This window comes from Xenopus laevis, chromosome 6L, assembly GCF_017654675.1.
Source record: "Xenopus laevis strain J_2021 chromosome 6L, Xenopus_laevis_v10.1, whole genome shotgun sequence".
NCBI classification, from domain to species: domain Eukaryota; kingdom Metazoa; phylum Chordata; class Amphibia; order Anura; family Pipidae; genus Xenopus; species Xenopus laevis.
Window position 1 is genome coordinate 142,785,223 of NC_054381.1, and position 18,020 is coordinate 142,803,242.

Consider the following 18,020-nt stretch of genomic DNA (forward strand, 5'->3'; position numbering starts at 1 on the left):
ACAATGGAATAAAAGAAGTATACTTGGTTTGTATATACCTCGCACAATTAGAAACATTTACCCTTCTCTCTTGTGGAAAATGCTAAGTAATGAGAAGTTGCTATCTGAATAGTAAGAATGACAGGACATGAGGCAATCGGATCTATTCTAGACATCTTTAGGCACAATTCTCGGGGTAGCGAATGTGCTGAAAGAAAAACATTGATACTCTGAAGTTCACTCAATTCTGCTCAGCAAATATTACCATACAAAGGGACCTATTACAGTTTAAAATTGTAATCCATATACCAGCGGGTTACAAAGGAGCCAATAATTTTATATTTTTCTGTTACGGGCATTTTAAAATTTTCCTGAAAGTAGAAAGGTACTTGCAGTTGCTTTAAATGGATTGCGCCGAGTTGGATTCTATAGTATTGAAGCTCAGGATTGATGCCTGCGGGAAATTCTTCAGCAAACACTGTCACTTCAAGACTAACCTTGTTGATGCAAAGAGACAATCTTTAGTGGCCCTTGAAAACGCTTGGAACTAGCCATCAGAGCATGAAATGACTTACATCTCTTCTCAAGAATCGGACTCAATAAAGAGGACAATTAAAAAGGTTCTGAAGTAACAGCAACATATTTCACCAATGTATATATATCATCAATGCTACGCAATATGTTGGCGCTATATAAATACATGTTAATAATCAATGATAATATTGTAGTAGTTACATCCAATGCTCCTTCTGTTTTTTCACAGGCTTCACATGAAATCTATGTGCTAAACCTCTGAAAATACAATGGATTGGGGTAATGGCCCAATGCTGACAGAAGCACCGGTAATAGTAATGGTAAAGAGTAGGGGAAGGCAGACACAACTGCCTAGATTTATTCCATTTATCTTCAGAAAACGAACTTCTTTACATGGAAGCCTCCCTCTATACTGGATCTCCTTTCTCTATTAGTACACCATATGGAGAGAACAAAAGCATAATGATTTTCCTGCACTTATTTCTAATGGATCAAATGTGCAATATTCCCTGCTCTTTTTTCAGATAAGTGCAGACAGCAATAATTGCAAACGTATCCAACCTTGCAAAGTACCATGTGCTTGGTCTGAGTTGACGCTAGAAGAGCCTGAGGTGGAGGTAGACCTCTGCAGGAGAAGTTAGTGTCAGGAAAGATCTTTACTAGCTTATTCTAGGAGTGACAGCTAGGATCAGGGTAGTTAGTAGAGCAGCCAGAGGCTCCACTGAAGAGACCAGAAAGGTAACTAACCTATGGTGTCATGAGCCAGTATAGGGACTCAAGCGGCTGGGCTAAGGAATAGTAGATTCCTGGAGTAATTCTCCACCGTGAGAATCCCCTAGCTTTGGGGACCTGTTCACCTATAAATGAGAGACTTCTTCCGGACTAGGGGGAAACGACATATAAGGTACATGCTCGGTACCCCGTGACCATTGCACTCTAGGCACAAGCCTGCTTCTGCCTAACCCTAGCCAGCCTTGTATTGTACTTCCAGCCATGGATGTCGGAAGTCGCAGGAGCAGGAATTCCAACTTAATGTTGATTCTTTTTGTCTATATAGGTTATTTACATAACAAACAACATGCACATGTCCAGGGGCAGAAGTTGGGCATGAGGGATGGTGGTTTAATTGATGTGATGACTTCAGAATTGAGTCCTGGATTCAGAATATAAACTTTGTACCCAGCATCTATCAGAGCAAATAACATTCACTTGTTCAGCAGTCGTTGTGAATCCATCACTGGGAGCATCCGAGATACCAAAAAAAAACCGCCAAGAATTTCTCAATGCAAAACGCTCAGAACCTGCTCTCGCCGACTGTGCGGTGACATGGAAGATCACAGAGCCATCCTTCCGACTTATTTCAGATTTTTACATTTTTTGCCTATACAAGACGACTGACGTTCCATTTCAGTCCCTTGTAGTCGAGCTGATTGTTCGGGTTTATCTGGGCTGTATTTACATGACAATAACGCTCATTACACCGCCCCAGTGTATGAAGTTCCAATGTGATGATTTTCAATATTTAAACATCTCGTAAGTGAGGCAGCTGTGAGGCGGCAGCATTAATAATGCTAATAAAGTGACTTGAATTGGAACAAGGACAGAAAGGTTCTGCTGAGCAGCATTGTGCCTAATGACATAATACAGGGATGCACCTTTTTATGTAAAAAATAGACTTTCACCCAAAGATTATTATGTATGTACACAATAAAGGAGTACTTCCATATCTAGTAAAGGCAAAAAAGTGCTTGGGTTCTGTTTACAGGTATGGGATCTGTTATAAGGAAACCCAAGGTCTAAATTACACAGCGGCCATTTCCCATAGACTCCAATTTATCCAAATACTCCAAATCTTTAAAAATGATTTCCTTTATCTCTGTAATACTAAAACAGTACCTTGTACTTGATCAAATCTAAGATATAATATGTCCTTATTAGGTATGGACATCCACAGGTATCCGGAAAACCTCAGGTCCCCAGCATTCTGGATAACAGGTCCCATACCTTTACTAATGTCACATAAATTTGAGGGGACAAATTGAGTTTGTTATTGGATTTAGCACAAATCATTGCTAATGGGGCTGCTGAACATCTGCTCTTGGGAAACCAGGAATTTGCGATTGACAAAGCTATAAATACGAAGACGCAGATTCTCTAACCGGCGAATTTTCACCAGCGTCCGTTTTTCCCACCCATCGCAACAATTCGCCAGGCGAAAATGCAACCAGACTATGCCAATTCACTAATATGTGGAGTTTCGTCCTGGGCACCGAATGCTGGCGACACTTCGCTAGCGTTATTTCGGCAGTGCGAGCAGAGAAGATGTGCTAGCGTTCATTTCTGCCTAGCGAAAATTCACTAGTGATCTTGAGCTCAGGCCAATTTGCATATGGCGGGAAATTTAAAGTTGTCTTTATTATAAATGTTGCTGCAAATGGTTTAAGTTTATATTACACATGTCAAGGGAACCTTAATAAAGACAAGAGAGTTAATATAATGCCCTACACATGAGCCCACTGTAAAATGAATGTTCCATATGTTGGGAAATGTCTGGAAAAAAATGGTTCCCCATAAAAAAGGTTCGTAAGAACTTTTGCAGGCAATTTCACTGAAAAAATGAAAATTCGCCAGTGTTTTTTGAACTTTGATGCATTTTTGCTCACAGGATATAATGTGAGTGACAGAAGATTGAGGAAGATGTAGCTGCTTTATAGGACTTCGTCTGATCTGAGGTGGCGAAGGCAAATCTGGCAAAAGAGGTAACGTTCAATAAAATCCGCACTTTAGTAAATTTGCGGAGTAGCATCCGTTCGCCAAAGCGAAAAGTCGCCTGGCGGTAGACCGATCACAATGGTCTATTTTGTTAGCGAATTGGCGATATCCCTGCGGATGGCAACCCTGGAGAGAAGTCGCTAGCGTTAACCACTTCTCTCTTTAATAAATCTACTCCTAATTTCCAGTTGTAACTATTACTGATTTATGAAGCAGCTGTCAGATACACAGCAGACCTGGACATTTAAAGGACCATATTTACAGTTTTCTGTACATATTTTTGGCAAAATTTCCATAGGTTATTTTGCACATTACATTTGTAGCCTTAAAGAGCATTTGTTTTTTAGATGGGGTCAGTGACCCCCATTTGAAAGTAAAAAAGAGTCAGAAAAAGAAGGCAAATAATTAAACACCTAGAAAAAAATAAATAATGACCAGTTGAAAAGTTGCTTAGAATTGGCCATTCTATAACATACTAAAGTCAATCACCTCTTTAACCTATGAGTCTGGAAGCAAAAATTGATCCACAAATGTCTCCACGAACCCTTTTAATAATGTGAAATTAATTCCTACAGTAGAAATGAGACATTGTAAAGCAATTTTTGTTTCAAAAAGCGAATTTCCTCAAATCATTTTGGTCTCCTAAAGGCTAAAGGCTAAGGAGCTCTGTCCTAGTATATTACAAGTAGACATACATTAGGTTTAGCAAGTTGGGTTGTGCTCCCAGTTTGGCTGCCAGTTAATCAGATCGGTGCATTGTGGCCCTGTGTGACATTACCTATAACAGGCAGTTATACAGTGACCAGGCTGAAGAGGAGCTCAGAGTAATTTTAGTTCAGAAGCTATAAGGCTGAAAGGGCAGGGATTACCCAGGCAGCTAAGGCTCATACTAAGAAGCTCAGGAAAGGATTTAGAGTAAGGTTACTGGATCATGGGAGAAATCAGAGGACACTTCTAGAAACCCCTTGGAAGGGCTGTACCCATTGCCTTTAATTAACATGCAATTATTTTGCAATCAATGCAGCCCAGCCCCCTTAGCTTAGGCCTGGGGTCCCCAACCTTTTGATACCCTTTGAATAGGGTTGCCACCTTTCCTATATTCGGAATCCGGACAGGAGGCGGGCCTGTGGTGCAAAGGGGCGGGCCTGTGATGCAAAGGGGCGGGTCTGTGATGCAATAGTGATGCATAGTGGGTGCCCCTAGGCCCACTGCCGTTCGTCGCCCCGTCCCCTCCCTTTTATTCGTGCAAATTTTCATCAGCAATGGGGAAATTTAAAAAATGATTGTATCTCCAGCGCTTTCCCACTGTTTTTGAACCAATGTGGGTGTGGATTTTATACAACCAAAACTTGCCTCCAAACCTGGAATTCAAAAAATAAGCACCTGTTTTGAGGCCACTGGGAGCAACATCCGAGGGGTTGGAGAGTAACATGTTGCTTGTGAGTCACTGGTTGGGGATCACTGCCTTAGACAGTGTTATTTCTTTACTTTATTCCCTTGTGAGACCCCAATCCTGCAAGTCCTACTCTACTCTTATAAACTCACAGTCTATCTACTAGTAAGTGACTAATCAAGGCTACTTGCACATTATCAGTGGATTATTATATTGCCGTACTGTATGCCGACCTGTTGGCACATTGCTGCTCTGAGAGCTTTTTGCTGAGTCGGAAACTTTTTGGCCGGCTGATACAGCGGTGCTGCTGTCTTTCCAACTTGAACATTTCCAGCACTTTAATTAAGTGGGATTTATGACACCGACTCAAAGAAACACTTTGAGTGGATTAGATATTGGCTCTGAAACTCTTGGGCAGAATGTCACTATATGTATTGTCATTTCAAGCTGGACAAAATAAAGAGACATATTCTCATGATGCAGAGACAAAACATAAACTGCATCTATAACAATGAGGGGTTAAACACTAGTGCTTTCCAAACCACTGTATTAGGATTAGTGATTTTAGTAAAAAAAAGTTTTGACACCCATAGATTTTAATGCATTTTGGTGAATTTTCGCCGTTTCTCGAATTTTTGCCAAAGCAATACGGGTCAAATTTAACCCATCACTCGTGAGGCAACTTCGGGCGACTTCGGAAAACGAAGTGCCGCGTGTGCTTTAGCGCAGGCGACTTTTCATCATAGCGGACAGGAAGACACGCAAAGGCAGTTCAGGGAGACAATGCCACAAAAATGCCCAGTTAGAGAATATTTTGGATTTGGAAAGGATCATCATCAATGTTGTTTCTGCCCTGAGACATTGGGAGAACCTTGCTTAATAATGCCCTCCTCTACAATCGTTGATTTTTCTTGGCTAATTACATGTGCAGCAGTAAGTATAAACTAGTATATACCTTGTGGCTTTAGGGTCCCAAATGACAATATCAGCATCGGATCCTATGGCAATCTTTCCCTTCCTTGGATAAATGTTGAAAATCTTTGCTGCGTTGGAGCTGGTGACGGCCACAAACCTGTTCTCGTCCATTTTGCCGCTGTGCTGAATACACAAAAGTATAAAGAGAAAACCATGAGCCCCCCGATTAGAATAGAAGCTGCATACTGTTTATTCTGAGCATCAGATCACGATTAAAGATATAATTAATTGTATTATCTAGATCAGTGGTCCCCAACCAGTGGCTCATTAGCAATATGTTCCTTACCAACCACTCAGATGTTGCTTTTTAAAAGTAGGAGCTTATTTGTGATTTCCTGGCTTGGAGGCAAGTTTTAGTTGCATAAAAACCAGGTGTACTGTCAAATGATTAAGTGTCCCTGTGACATGAAACGCGTCAAGTGAGAGATGATGATATAAATAAAGTATTCATTTTTTATCCATGATCAATATGAGTTACCAGTGTGCCCTGCACCAACATGCTTTGTACTGCCAAACAGAGCCTCCTGTAGGCTGTCAGTCAACATAAGGGCTACCAAATGGCCAATCATAGAACTTATTGGCACCCTCAGGAACATTTTTCATGCTTGTGTCTCTCCCCAACTCTTTTTACAATTGAATGTGGCTTACAGGTAAAATAGATTGAGAACCTAGAGCTCTGCAACATCAGTGAAGTTGGAGGAATCTCTAAGCCAGGGATCCCCAACCTTTTGAACCCTTGAGCAACATCGAGAAGTTAAAGGAGTTGGGGAGCAACACAAGCATGAAAACTGTTCTTGGGGTGTCAAATAAGTACTGTGATTGGCCATTTGGTAGCCCCTATGTGGATTATCAGCCTACATTGAGACTCTGTATGGCAGTACACCTGGTTTTTATACAACCAAAACTTGCCTCCAAGCCTGGAATTCAAAAATAAGCACCTGCTTTGAGGCCACTGGGAGCAACATCCAAGGGGTTGGAGAGCAACATGTTACCCACGAGCTACTGGTTGGGGATCACTGCTAAGCTATAATGAATTAAATTCCCCTTAGTCAGGGTAAGTAACATTTGCTGTGTCCGTGAATATACCTGTATAATATAATGTGACATAGGGACAGTCTATCCTTATGGGCCAAATTCCCTCCAGAACATCTGGGACTCGGAGACTAGGTGCTTCTATATCTGAAAGAGTGATCTATATCATCATTATAATAGTTTGGGTTTGTGGGGTTCTTTGTAAATAACACAAAATACTATTAAATGTTACAGTTACATTGTAGAGTCTTTGAAGAAATGAAGGTCATCACTATGAAACACTGAGCTTATCATAGGCCTTGGGTTCCCTTGACTAGGAATTTCCGTGGCAGTTGAAGGCTATGCACTCTCAGTGGGGGTCTGGATCCTAATCCTGTTATAATCCTAATGGAGTCCTGGGTTTTTACTGTGTTCATTATAATTGTTCTTCTGGAATTTTCTTACCACTCCCTTTTCCCAAATAACAGACATGCGATCCTCTACTCCATTGACTCCATTGGGGATCTTGGTGAAGTCATCCTTTCCTAGGGCTTTCTGGCATGTATTAAACGTACAGTTGTCTGTTCCTGTTGTGCTCAGATCATCACTAGAATCCAAGGGTTTTAGTAAAATATTAATATTAAATATTAATTCACTGTATTAATTGTTATGAAATATTAAAATATAAAACCCCAGATTATTTCTGGACTTACTTGGCCAACAGGTTCATGAGATACTCTGGGGTGGAAGGATCTGGGCGCAGTGGAGGTCCCATCACAAATGCTGCCGCGTGACTCCATTCATTGTGCCAGTAATTAGTTCCGTCCGTCCCAAGGCTGGCTGCTATAGGCTCCCCAAATACCACTTTGCCTGGAAAAACAAAGTATTCTACATTTCCCTTGCCTTATTTTACTGTATATTACCTTGTCCATCCATTTCTGCACTGCTGGTTATGACTCTAGTCACACAATCCATTTCATGCATATTCACAGGTCTGCTAATGAGATGGAGTCAGAACCAGCAGTGCATAACCAGTGGGGAAAGTGTTAATGTTTCCAGAATGTACCCATAAAATATTGCAGTTATTTGACTGTGAGATGATAATGCACTTCATATTAAATAGCCTTTTGTGTATTTTTTTTACAATGTGGCAAATATTTCAATACACAATATATATATTTTAAAGGCACTTGCATGGGAGCTGCTGCCAGTCCTGCTGCCAAGAGGCGATGAGATTTATAATTTACTTGGCTGCGATGTTTCAGTTATAAAGAAATCGTGTTAATGGGCTGACAAGCTGAGAATCAATCCATTACTTTATTAAGGATTTAATAAGTGTAGATGTGGCTCCTTGTTAATTCTATTATATCATTTCTATAATAAAATGCTTTGTGGGTGAATCTCAAGTTCTCCCTTAATGCCTTCTCCTAATTAGGGGACCCATAATAAAACAATATGTTCAGCAATTAGCATGGATCAGTGTGCCGCAAGATAGAGATTGACAGAAACTACTGGTAGCAATGGGCAACTAACTACACCGTTGCACCCACCCTACATTTAGTTTTTAGGATTTTGTTGCATTTTTTACCCAGGCAGTTCCCCTATAGTTTGGATACCTTAGGTGGTCCTTTGTTACACCCTGACTGGGTAGTTATTTACTATTCCAGGGTAATTCTCAAAGATATTTAAGAATAGTGCTCAGTAGGTGGAAGTATATTTCCATATTAAAGGGAGAGTACCCACGCGCTCAGGGTCTTTTTCGTGGATCAGACCTGGAGGGGAGGTGGGTGCAGAAATAGGCCGGGCAACTAGCAATAGGGTAGCCCTATAACAATCACTTCAGGAGTAAGATACAGGCTCAGGACTTACCTAACCAAGCTGCTCAAGGCTCCAACAAGGAGGATAGTGGGGTTGGTACCCTGCAATGACCAGACCACCAGTATAGGGATTCAAGTGGTTGAGCTGAGGGACACAATGAGTAGGATCAGGGCAGCCATCAGGGGGGGACAGGGGGGAGAGTTGTAGGGGGCCCTGAGGATAAGGGGGCACGGCCACGCCACACTTTCTTAATTAGCCCCCCCATCTTTCTGAGAGCTGCTGACTTCGGGAAGGCATGGACGTTTAAGGGGCCCTGGCCACCAATTTTCTCATAATGTGGGGGGGGGGGCCCTGGCCACCAATTTTGGCCACCAAATGTTTTTTCTAATATGGGGTCCTAGCCACCAATATTTTTTAATGGGGGGGACCCTGACCACAAAAGTTTTTTTTATGGGGGCCCTGACCACCAATATCTTTTTATTAACATGTGGGAACCCTAGCCACCAATATTTTATTTTGTTTTTTTACTGTGAGGTGGGGGGCGGACCTGTGGGGTGGGGAGGGCGGACCTGTAAGTGGGGCTTGCGGTGGGTGCAGCCCAGGGGGCCCAGGAAATTTTGTCGTATGGGGCCCTGCGATTTCTGATGGCGGTCCTGAGTTTGATTCCTGGAACAAGGGACTATAGTGGAACCAGACCTCACTGGATATTGGCAATACCACTTCCAGAGAGGACAGAGCGTGAGTGTCAGTCCAGCTGTCAAATTTTACGATGACTGAGAGAATAACTATGCTGCGTTTATATGCTTCTCATTTATGAGCAAAGTTCTGATATCACCAGAAATAACATGCCTGGGCTCAATAAAGAGGTTTACTGGTTTTGAAGAAATCCCTAGTCCTCTATTTATTTGCTCAAATTGTACGTAGGCAGACTCTTAAAGGAGAAGGAAAGATTAAAATTAAGTAAGCTTTATCAGAAAGGTTCACCTAAATATACCAGTAAACCCTCAAAGTAATGCTGCTCTGAGTCCTCTGTCAAAAGAAACACTGCATTTCTTTCCTTCTATTGTGTACACATGGGCTTCTGTATCAGACTTCCTGCCTTCAGCTTAAACATCCTTGCCCCGGGCTTGAGCATGCTCAGTTTGCTCCTCTCCCCCTCCCTTCTCTGCTGTAATCTGAGCCCAGAGCTATAAGTGAGCAGAGAGAGACTTAGGCAGGAAGTGATATCACACCAATCTAATACTGCAGCTGCTATCCTAAACAAACAGAGAGAGCTTTTTACTTGCCAAAAAAAAAAACATTCTACACAATATATATGTCATTCTAGCTTGCACTATTGCAGCTAATCTATTGGCAATAAAATGCCTCAGTAGCTTTCCTTCTCCTTTAAGGTGGCTGATCTTTTTTCATTGGCCAGAGGAAACCTGTCATGGGGGAGAAGAAGCACACGTGATGCACTTTGTTTGGAGTTGCCGGGAGTTGTCTTCTAACTATTGGGCAAAGAAGACACACTATAAGCAGCACATACTTTTAGCACACTTACATGTGTGCTACATACACACTCCATGGCATCGGTGTATTTATCATATAGGGTGAAAATGACCATTGTTTATACTAAACAATGACTGCCGGTTGGACAATCATTGTGTACATATTGCACAGAGATAATGTCCATTGTTGGATTTTTTTCCTTCCCCAAGGCTTGCCATCTCTGCTCCACCACAGAACCATCCATGTGCCTAGGAGTGAACCCCTGTAATTCCAACCTTTAGAAAGGGATTAAGGTCTCAGTCTGGCAGTTAGAGGTCTGTAAGTTTGGCACCTGTAGTGGGCAAGTTATTTAAAGGTAAAGCAGTTATGCCATGGAGCATGCTATTATATGTTGAAAGCAGCATCTGCCAGGGCTTCCTGTTACTGGCTCTGCAGCCTATGAGATTGTGATTGGGTATTAGTGCCAAGGGGTATAGATTTATGAGTGGAAAGAGTCAATCGTCCCCTTTACAATGCACTGGCGAGGGCCCATCTAGCATATACAGTTACACTTTGGTCTCCAGTGCTTAAATGCTACAGTAACTGAATTGAAATCTAAAGAAGAGTAACAAATGTTGGGAACTTGGCAAGTCAGCTTGTTTTAAAATAATAGAAGGTATTGTTCTATGCTAAGAAAATAATTGCAATAGCATGGATGGGTCCCCAACCGCCCACAGTGCAAAACTGGATAACGCTGGTGAATCAGAATCTGCCTCTCATTAAGCTCACCTTACTAGCTAGAGGTTCACTGAAAAGATTTGAGAAAATATGGAGTCCATGGTGGGAAGCGGGGCTTGGGGGTCAGGGCTCCCGAACATGAAAGGAAACGTTTCTTATGCTGTAAAAGGCAGAAACCCTTAATTCTATCTAGAACGTGGTATTACTGTCTGGTATGTTGATGATAGGAATTTTAAGAGGCGACATTCACATCTTACTATATGACTTACTATATGTTTGAACTGTGTTTTAGATCTCGAGTGTATCTATCAAATTACTGAACGATTCTGTACGTACATCTTTTATTCCAAGCTCTGTATTAATAACTCAACTGCATCTACGGCATATATTTTGTTGTATGTTTAATGTGTTATAAAACAATAAAATTTCACCTAAAAAAAATAGAAGGTATTGTTAAAGGGATACTGTCATGGGAAAACATGTTTTTTTCAAAACGCATCAGTTAATAGTGCTGCTCCAGCAGAATTCTGCACTGAAATCCAATTCTCAAAAGAGCAAACAGATTTTTTTTATATTTAATTTTTAAATCTGACATGGGGCTAGACATATTTTCAGTTTCCCAGCTGCCTGCAGTCATGTGACTTGTGCTCTGATAAACTTCAGTCACTCTTTACTGCTGTACTGCAAGTTGGAGTGATATCACCCCCTCCCTCCCCCACAGCACCTAACAAAAGAACAATGGGAAGGAAACCATAGCAGCTCCCTAACACAAGATAACAGCTCCCTGATAGATCTAATAACAGCACTCAATAGTAAAATCCAGGTCCCACTGAGACTGATTCAGTTACCATAAGTAGGAGAAATAGCCTGCCAGAAAGTAGTTCCATCCTAAAGTGCAGGCACAAGTCACATGACTGGGGCAGCTGGGAAACTGACAGTATATCTAGCCCCGTGTCAGAATTCAAAATTGAATATAAAAAAATCTGTTTGCTCTTTTGAGAAATGGATTTTAGTGTGGAATTCTGCTGGAGCAGCACTATTAACTGATGTGTTTTGAAAAAAACATGTTTTCCCATGAAAGTATCCCTTTAAGGCTGAACCAAATGGACATTTGGTTCAACCTAAATTTCTGAGTTCCTACTGGGGCTTATTACCTTCTCTCCGCGCATTAGCAATGACCTTGCCGGAGGATTTGCTCATCACGTGCACCACATACAGAGGGCAGTTGACAGAGTTAGCGATGGTGACTGCTCTTTGAGTGGCTTCGGCCTCGACTTCCTCTGGTCGGCAAAGCTCATGCCCCTCAGGCCCCGTGATCCCCAAGGAGAGCATTTTCTTGGCACCCTGGCAAAGAATCAAACCAGTTGTTCATTAGCAAGTTACAAGCCGGAATGTAGATATGTGCAGTTCAACTGACTGTAATAGAACATACCCTAGGACATTCAATCCAAACAGTCGTCATCTACTGACCTAATAATGAACAGGGCCTGGAAATGTGAGGCCTTCAAGTCATTGTTTAACTCCTATCACAGCTGACTGTAAGCGAATAGAGAGCTGCAACTTAACTGTTCTGTATGTTAACTGTTGGTGGGTTACACCAGGCAATGCTTTCTATAATTGATAAAAGTTGTAAGCAGAATTAACGTTGAAAACAAAATCCTGCTTGTGTTTTAACATGTTGTAAAGGTGAAGTCCCCTCCACAACCATAAACTTTGACCCTGATTGTTGGTTTTGTCTAATGGAATACAGAACAGTGCTGACACTATGTTTGCCTGCCTCACTTACTTACATTCCCAGCCTGGACTGTGACCATGACCATGATCCTGCTCACCAATCAGCACAGTTCGGACAGGAAACCAAAGTCAGACGGGCGAATACAGTGACTGCGCCAACCCTACTGTGCTGCTCTGAATTTGGCTAGGTCAAATGGCAAGTTAAGGATGGAGAAGCTGAGCGGATGTGGTTGGGGAAGGGGCCCGGGGTCCTGTACTCTCCTCTGCACTGATCCAGTCAGTTAAAAACCAACGTGAGGTTTAGTTACCCTTTAAAAGAGAACTAAAGCTTAACCAATGAAGTATCTAGAAATGTTGTACATTATGTTTTGTGCTTCTGTACCAGCCCAAGGCAACCACAGCCCTTTAGCAGTAAAGATCTGTGTCTCCAAAGATGCCCCAGTAGCTCCCCATCTTCTTTTCTGCTGATTCACTGCACATGCTCTGTGCTGCTGTCACTTACTGAGCTTAGGGACCCACTCACAATATACAGTACACATAGAATAGAAATGTCACAATATAAGGCTGATTAGTAATTAATACAGATAATTACTACATGGCAGCACAGAAACCAGTGCAATTAGCTTCAGAATTTAATAATCGGTCCTGTAGCATCAGCTTATATTACAGGGGAAGCTCATTTTCTGCTGGATAATTAGTGACGAGCCCTAAGCTTAGCTTCTCAACAGCTGCTCAGAGCCCACTGAGCATGTGAGTGTCACAGACACTTTCCAAGATGGTGACCCCCTGTGACAAGTTTGAAGTCCTGGATCATTGCTGCTATTGACAAGCTGAAACTTTAGGCTGATGCAATAAGCTCAGTATATAAAATATGGTATTTTTAGCCACATTCATTTTTAGGGTTTAGTTCTCCTTTAAGAAAGAAAATGTATTCCTCCATTACATTTGAAAATTTTGTACAATGATCTGTAGGACCTACTGAAAAGCTTTTTTATTGCTGTATAATTATGACTATTCTTGCATGAAGTGTTATTGCACAGTTTCTCATATATATATATATATATATATATATATATATATATATATATATATATATATATATATATATATATATATTTATTTATTTATTTTTTCATTTCTTTTTTTCTTGGTACTTGCATGGAGTGTGTATATGAAGGTGCCATTGTGCTACACGCAGTCACATTCTGTCCCAGGCTCTTATAACTAGTACAGTAAGGGAGGAGAGTGAGGATGTAAAAGCAAAGGGGAAATAAGGACAAAGTGATCAGAGAAGACAGAATGCAAATGTATCTGTGTTCTTTCCACTGAACATTTCCCAGAATGCTGAGCAGCTCAACGTGTCCCCTGCACTGCATAGCACAAGTGAAATATTGCTTCTGAAAACAATAAACGGGCTGGATAAATTAATGGGTCTCTGCTTTTTTATGAGCAATGTTTTATCTCTTATGGTATGTTTAACCATTTAATACCAGGGAGCAGTAACAAGATACCATTGGCCAGTTTCAATGTACTAGAAATAGCAGAGAAACAATCAGTACAATCACTAGCTCATAGGAATTAGCACAAAATTATGTTTTTTGTATGGTACTATAGCTTTAATAGACTTAAAGGAGAACTAAAGCCTAAATAAAGAAATAGCTAGAAATGTTGTACATTATGGGGCAGATTTATCAAGGGTCGAATTTCGATGTAAAAAATACTTCGAAATTCGACCATTGAATTAAAATATTTCGTCTTCGAATATCGAAGTCGAAGTATTTTTCACTGAATTTGGCCATGGAACGATTGAAGTAAAATAGTTCGATTGAACGATTCGAACGATTTTAGCGTACGATCGAACGATTTTACTTCGATGTGTGAAGACTTCAAAAAATGGTCTAGAAGGTCCCCATAGGCTAAACATAGCACTTCGACAGGTTTAATTTGGCGAAGTATTGAAGTCAAAGTTTTTCTAAAGAGACAGTACTTAGATTATCGAATGGTCGAATATTCAAACAATTTTTACTTCGAATCGAAGTCAAAGTAAATTCGAAGTCGTAGTATCCTATTCGATGGTCGAAGTATCCAAAAAATTACTTCGAATTTTGAAATTTTTTACTTTGAAAAATTCCCTCGAATTCACTTCGACCCTTGAAAAATCTGCCCCCAAGTTTTGGGCTACTGTACAGCCCTTTAGCAGTAAAGATCTGTGTCTCCAAAGATGCCCACTGAGCATGTGAGTGTCGCAGACACTTTCCAAGATGGTGACCCCCTGTGACAAGTTTGAAGTCCTGGACCATTGCTGCTATTGACAAGCTGAAACTTTACGCTGGTGCAATAAATTCAGTGTATACAATATGGCATTTTTAGCCATATTCGTTTTTAGATTTTTAAGTTTAAGGGCTAGTGTAAGGAAAGCTCTACATTTTGCACCAGGTCTAATAACCCATAGCAACCAACAAGATGCTTGCTAGATTGCAGACCTATAGCAAAATGAACACCTGTTTTTACATTGCCCCCTTAGTAGATATAGTGAATAAAGTACCCCGTATTATAATACATAAGGATATTATAAGTTACCAAGGAGTTTCATGACCATATAAAAGCAACGAGGCCGAAGGCATGGCATGGTCATGGAATTCCGAGGTGACTTCTAATATCCTCACATTTTGCAACAGGGGGTAATTTATTTATTATAATACACAAGTTTCAGTGAGTCATGTGACATAAATGACATCACTAAGCCCCGATTATAACCGATGACATCACTAAGCAACGTTTATAAGGATATAATTACAGGTTATTCATGGCACTTATGCTTTATATGTAGATATTGTTAAAGCACAATTAGCGGCTCTGATTGGCTGACAATAATTCTGCTCCTATGATGGTTGCTTTTAGATAAAAAAAAGCAGAACTGATAATAAATCATTCTGAAGATAACCACTAGATGGCAGCCTTTTGCCAGTGCTTGCAGCCTATGCTTCCTTACAATGAATGAGTTTGAAACAGGGAACATACTGTACCTCTACAATGAGATCTCCATTTTCCGCATGCACTTGAGCAATTGCCCCGATATCCTTACAGCAGGAAAAGGCCTGATAGAGCTCGTGATCATTAACCATGTACAAGTCTTTGTACGCCATGAACATCTTAAAGGAATTAACACCTTTATCTCTCACGAGGATTCCCATTTCTTCCTTGACCTGTAAACAGACCGTAAATAGACTGTAAGCGTTACTGTAGGGGAGAGTTTTTCAACCAATGAGGCGTTACCATCAGGTGATGTTGAGTGTGTATAATTAACTTTTTATTTTTCTTTTGTTAGATACAGTTTCCTCCTTTACCTTATCACTCCACCAGGTGACAGCCACGTGCAGGGAGTAGTCACAGCAAACCTTGGTATCTGCCCAGCTCTTCCATTTCTCATAGGCTTCAATTAGTGACTCTCCTTTCTTTGGAATGGCAAAGTCTAGAATCATGGTCGTGCCCCCGGCCACAGCCGCCTGGAATCACAAAAGGGAACATAAAATAATTGACAAACACAGTGCAGGGGTATCAGGGGTAAGGGAATGACGGCCTCAGAGTTGTTCCAGCAGTAGCAGCACTTACCTACACTTAGGCCCATAAATATTTGGACAGACAACGGGTTTTTTTCGAAATTTTGGTTCGGTACATTGAATTTTAAATGAAACAACTCAGATGCAGTTGAACTGCAGACTTTCAGCTTTAATTCAGTGGGTTGAACAAAAAGATTGCATAAAAATGTGAGGAACTAAAGCCTTTTTTTTAACACAATCACTTCATTTCAGGGGCTCAAAAGTAATCGGACAAATTAAAAAACAGAAAATTAAGGGGCACATTTACTAAGCTCGAGTGAAGGATTAGAATAAAAAATACTTTAAATTTCGAAGTATTTTTTTGGCTACTTCGACCTTCAACTACGACTTCGAATCGAACGAATCGAACTAAAAATCGTTCGACTATTCGACCATTCGATAGTCGAAGTACTGTCTCTTTAAAAAAAAACTTCGACCACCAACTTCTCCACCCAAAACCTACCGGGCACCAATGTTAGCCTATGGGGAAGGTCCCCAAAGGCTTTCCTAGCAATTTCTGATCAAAGGAAAATCGTTCGATCGATCGATTCAAATCCTTCGGATCGTTCGAACGATTTTTCCATGAAATAGCCTTTGACTCAATGGTCCAATTACTTTTGAGTAGGGATGCACTGAATCCAGGATTCGGTTCGGGATACGGCCAGGATTCGGCCTTTTTCAGCAGGATTTGGATTTGGCCAAATCCTTGTGCCCGGCTGAACCGAATCCGAGTAAATAAGACAAAAATCACAAATAATAAAAAAGGAAAACTAAATGCAAATTGTCTCAGAATATCACTCTCTATATCATACTAGTTCAAGGTACCTTTGTACCTTGGGAGAAATCATCGACAGACTGGGAGCCCATGAATGTGGGAAGTGTGTGTGTAGGTATCAATACCAGCAGGAAGGAACAGTTTCCCAGTGGCATCTACCACTCTGATTCTAGCTTGTAGGGGAGCAAATGAATTCCAACGTCCCTCACTAAGCCATCTGCAATGTACTTATCAGCTACAAAGGAGTGCTCCCCATTCACTACTGTCCCCCCTTGAATTAACATGCGGCTGGCCATTGGTTCAACTGAAAGAATTAAAGTCTTCTCTATAGAGTTTCCGAATGATTCTCAGAGCTCCAGGAGTAGGAATAAAGTTTGCCTCCTATTTCTTAGCCACTTACTGTAAAATCTAATTGTAAAAGTCTGGGAATGGCTACAGGGAAATCAACAGCATGCAAGCCCTTCATGTGGGACGATCTGTCAGACATTAGCAGTACTCCTCCTCTTTCGCTTCACTCATAAATTCATCTTTTCTTCATTACAAATTAAAAAAGGAATGTTCTTGGGGATGCCACTGTGCCTGAAAACAGGATTACATTTTCTGCTTTTATGCGACGTTGAACAGAGGTTATAGGGCTGCCGCTATTCCAAGAACAGTTATGGGACCTATTAAATATCCAGAATGCTCGGGACCTGGGGGTTTTCTGGATAATCGATCTTTCTGTAATTTGGATCTTCATACCTTGTCTACTAGAAAATCATGTAAACATTAAATAAACCCAATAGGCTGGTTTTGCTTCCAATAAGGATTAATTATATCTTAGTTGGGATCAAGTACAGGTTTGGGACCTGTTATCCAGAATCCTTGGGAGTCGGGATCTGGGGTTTTCCAGATAACAGCTCTTTCCGTAGTTTGGAATTTACTAGAAAATCATGTAAACATTAAATAAGCCCAATAGGCTGGTTTTGCTTCCAATAAGGATTAATTATAGTCGGGATCAAGTACAAGCTACTGTTTTATTATTACTACAGAGAAAAGGGAAATCATCTTTAAAATTTTAAATTATTTCACTATACTGGAGTCTATGGGAGACAGCCTTTCCGTAATTTGGAGCATTCTGGATAATGAGTTTCCGGATAAAGGATCCTGTACCTGTACTGTATTTTGTTTTTTGATGTACTTTTCCTTTTATGACGATATGGAAATTTTTTATACAGGTATG

The 18,020-nt window shown here is 40.8% G+C and overlaps 1 protein-coding gene across 1 annotated transcript in view; it reads right to left on the reverse strand.

The window, feature by feature from the left end:
* dpys.L (dihydropyrimidinase L homeolog) overlaps window positions 1–18,020 on the reverse strand; it is a 32,395-nt gene that overhangs the window by 9,394 nt on the left and 4,981 nt on the right. The window contains 6 exon segments of the mRNA NM_001094978.1: window positions 5,634–5,776; window positions 7,130–7,271; window positions 7,378–7,534; window positions 11,845–12,034; window positions 15,451–15,630; window positions 15,772–15,930. Coding sequence (NP_001088447.1) covers window positions 5,634–5,776; window positions 7,130–7,271; window positions 7,378–7,534; window positions 11,845–12,034; window positions 15,451–15,630; window positions 15,772–15,930 — 971 coding nt within the window.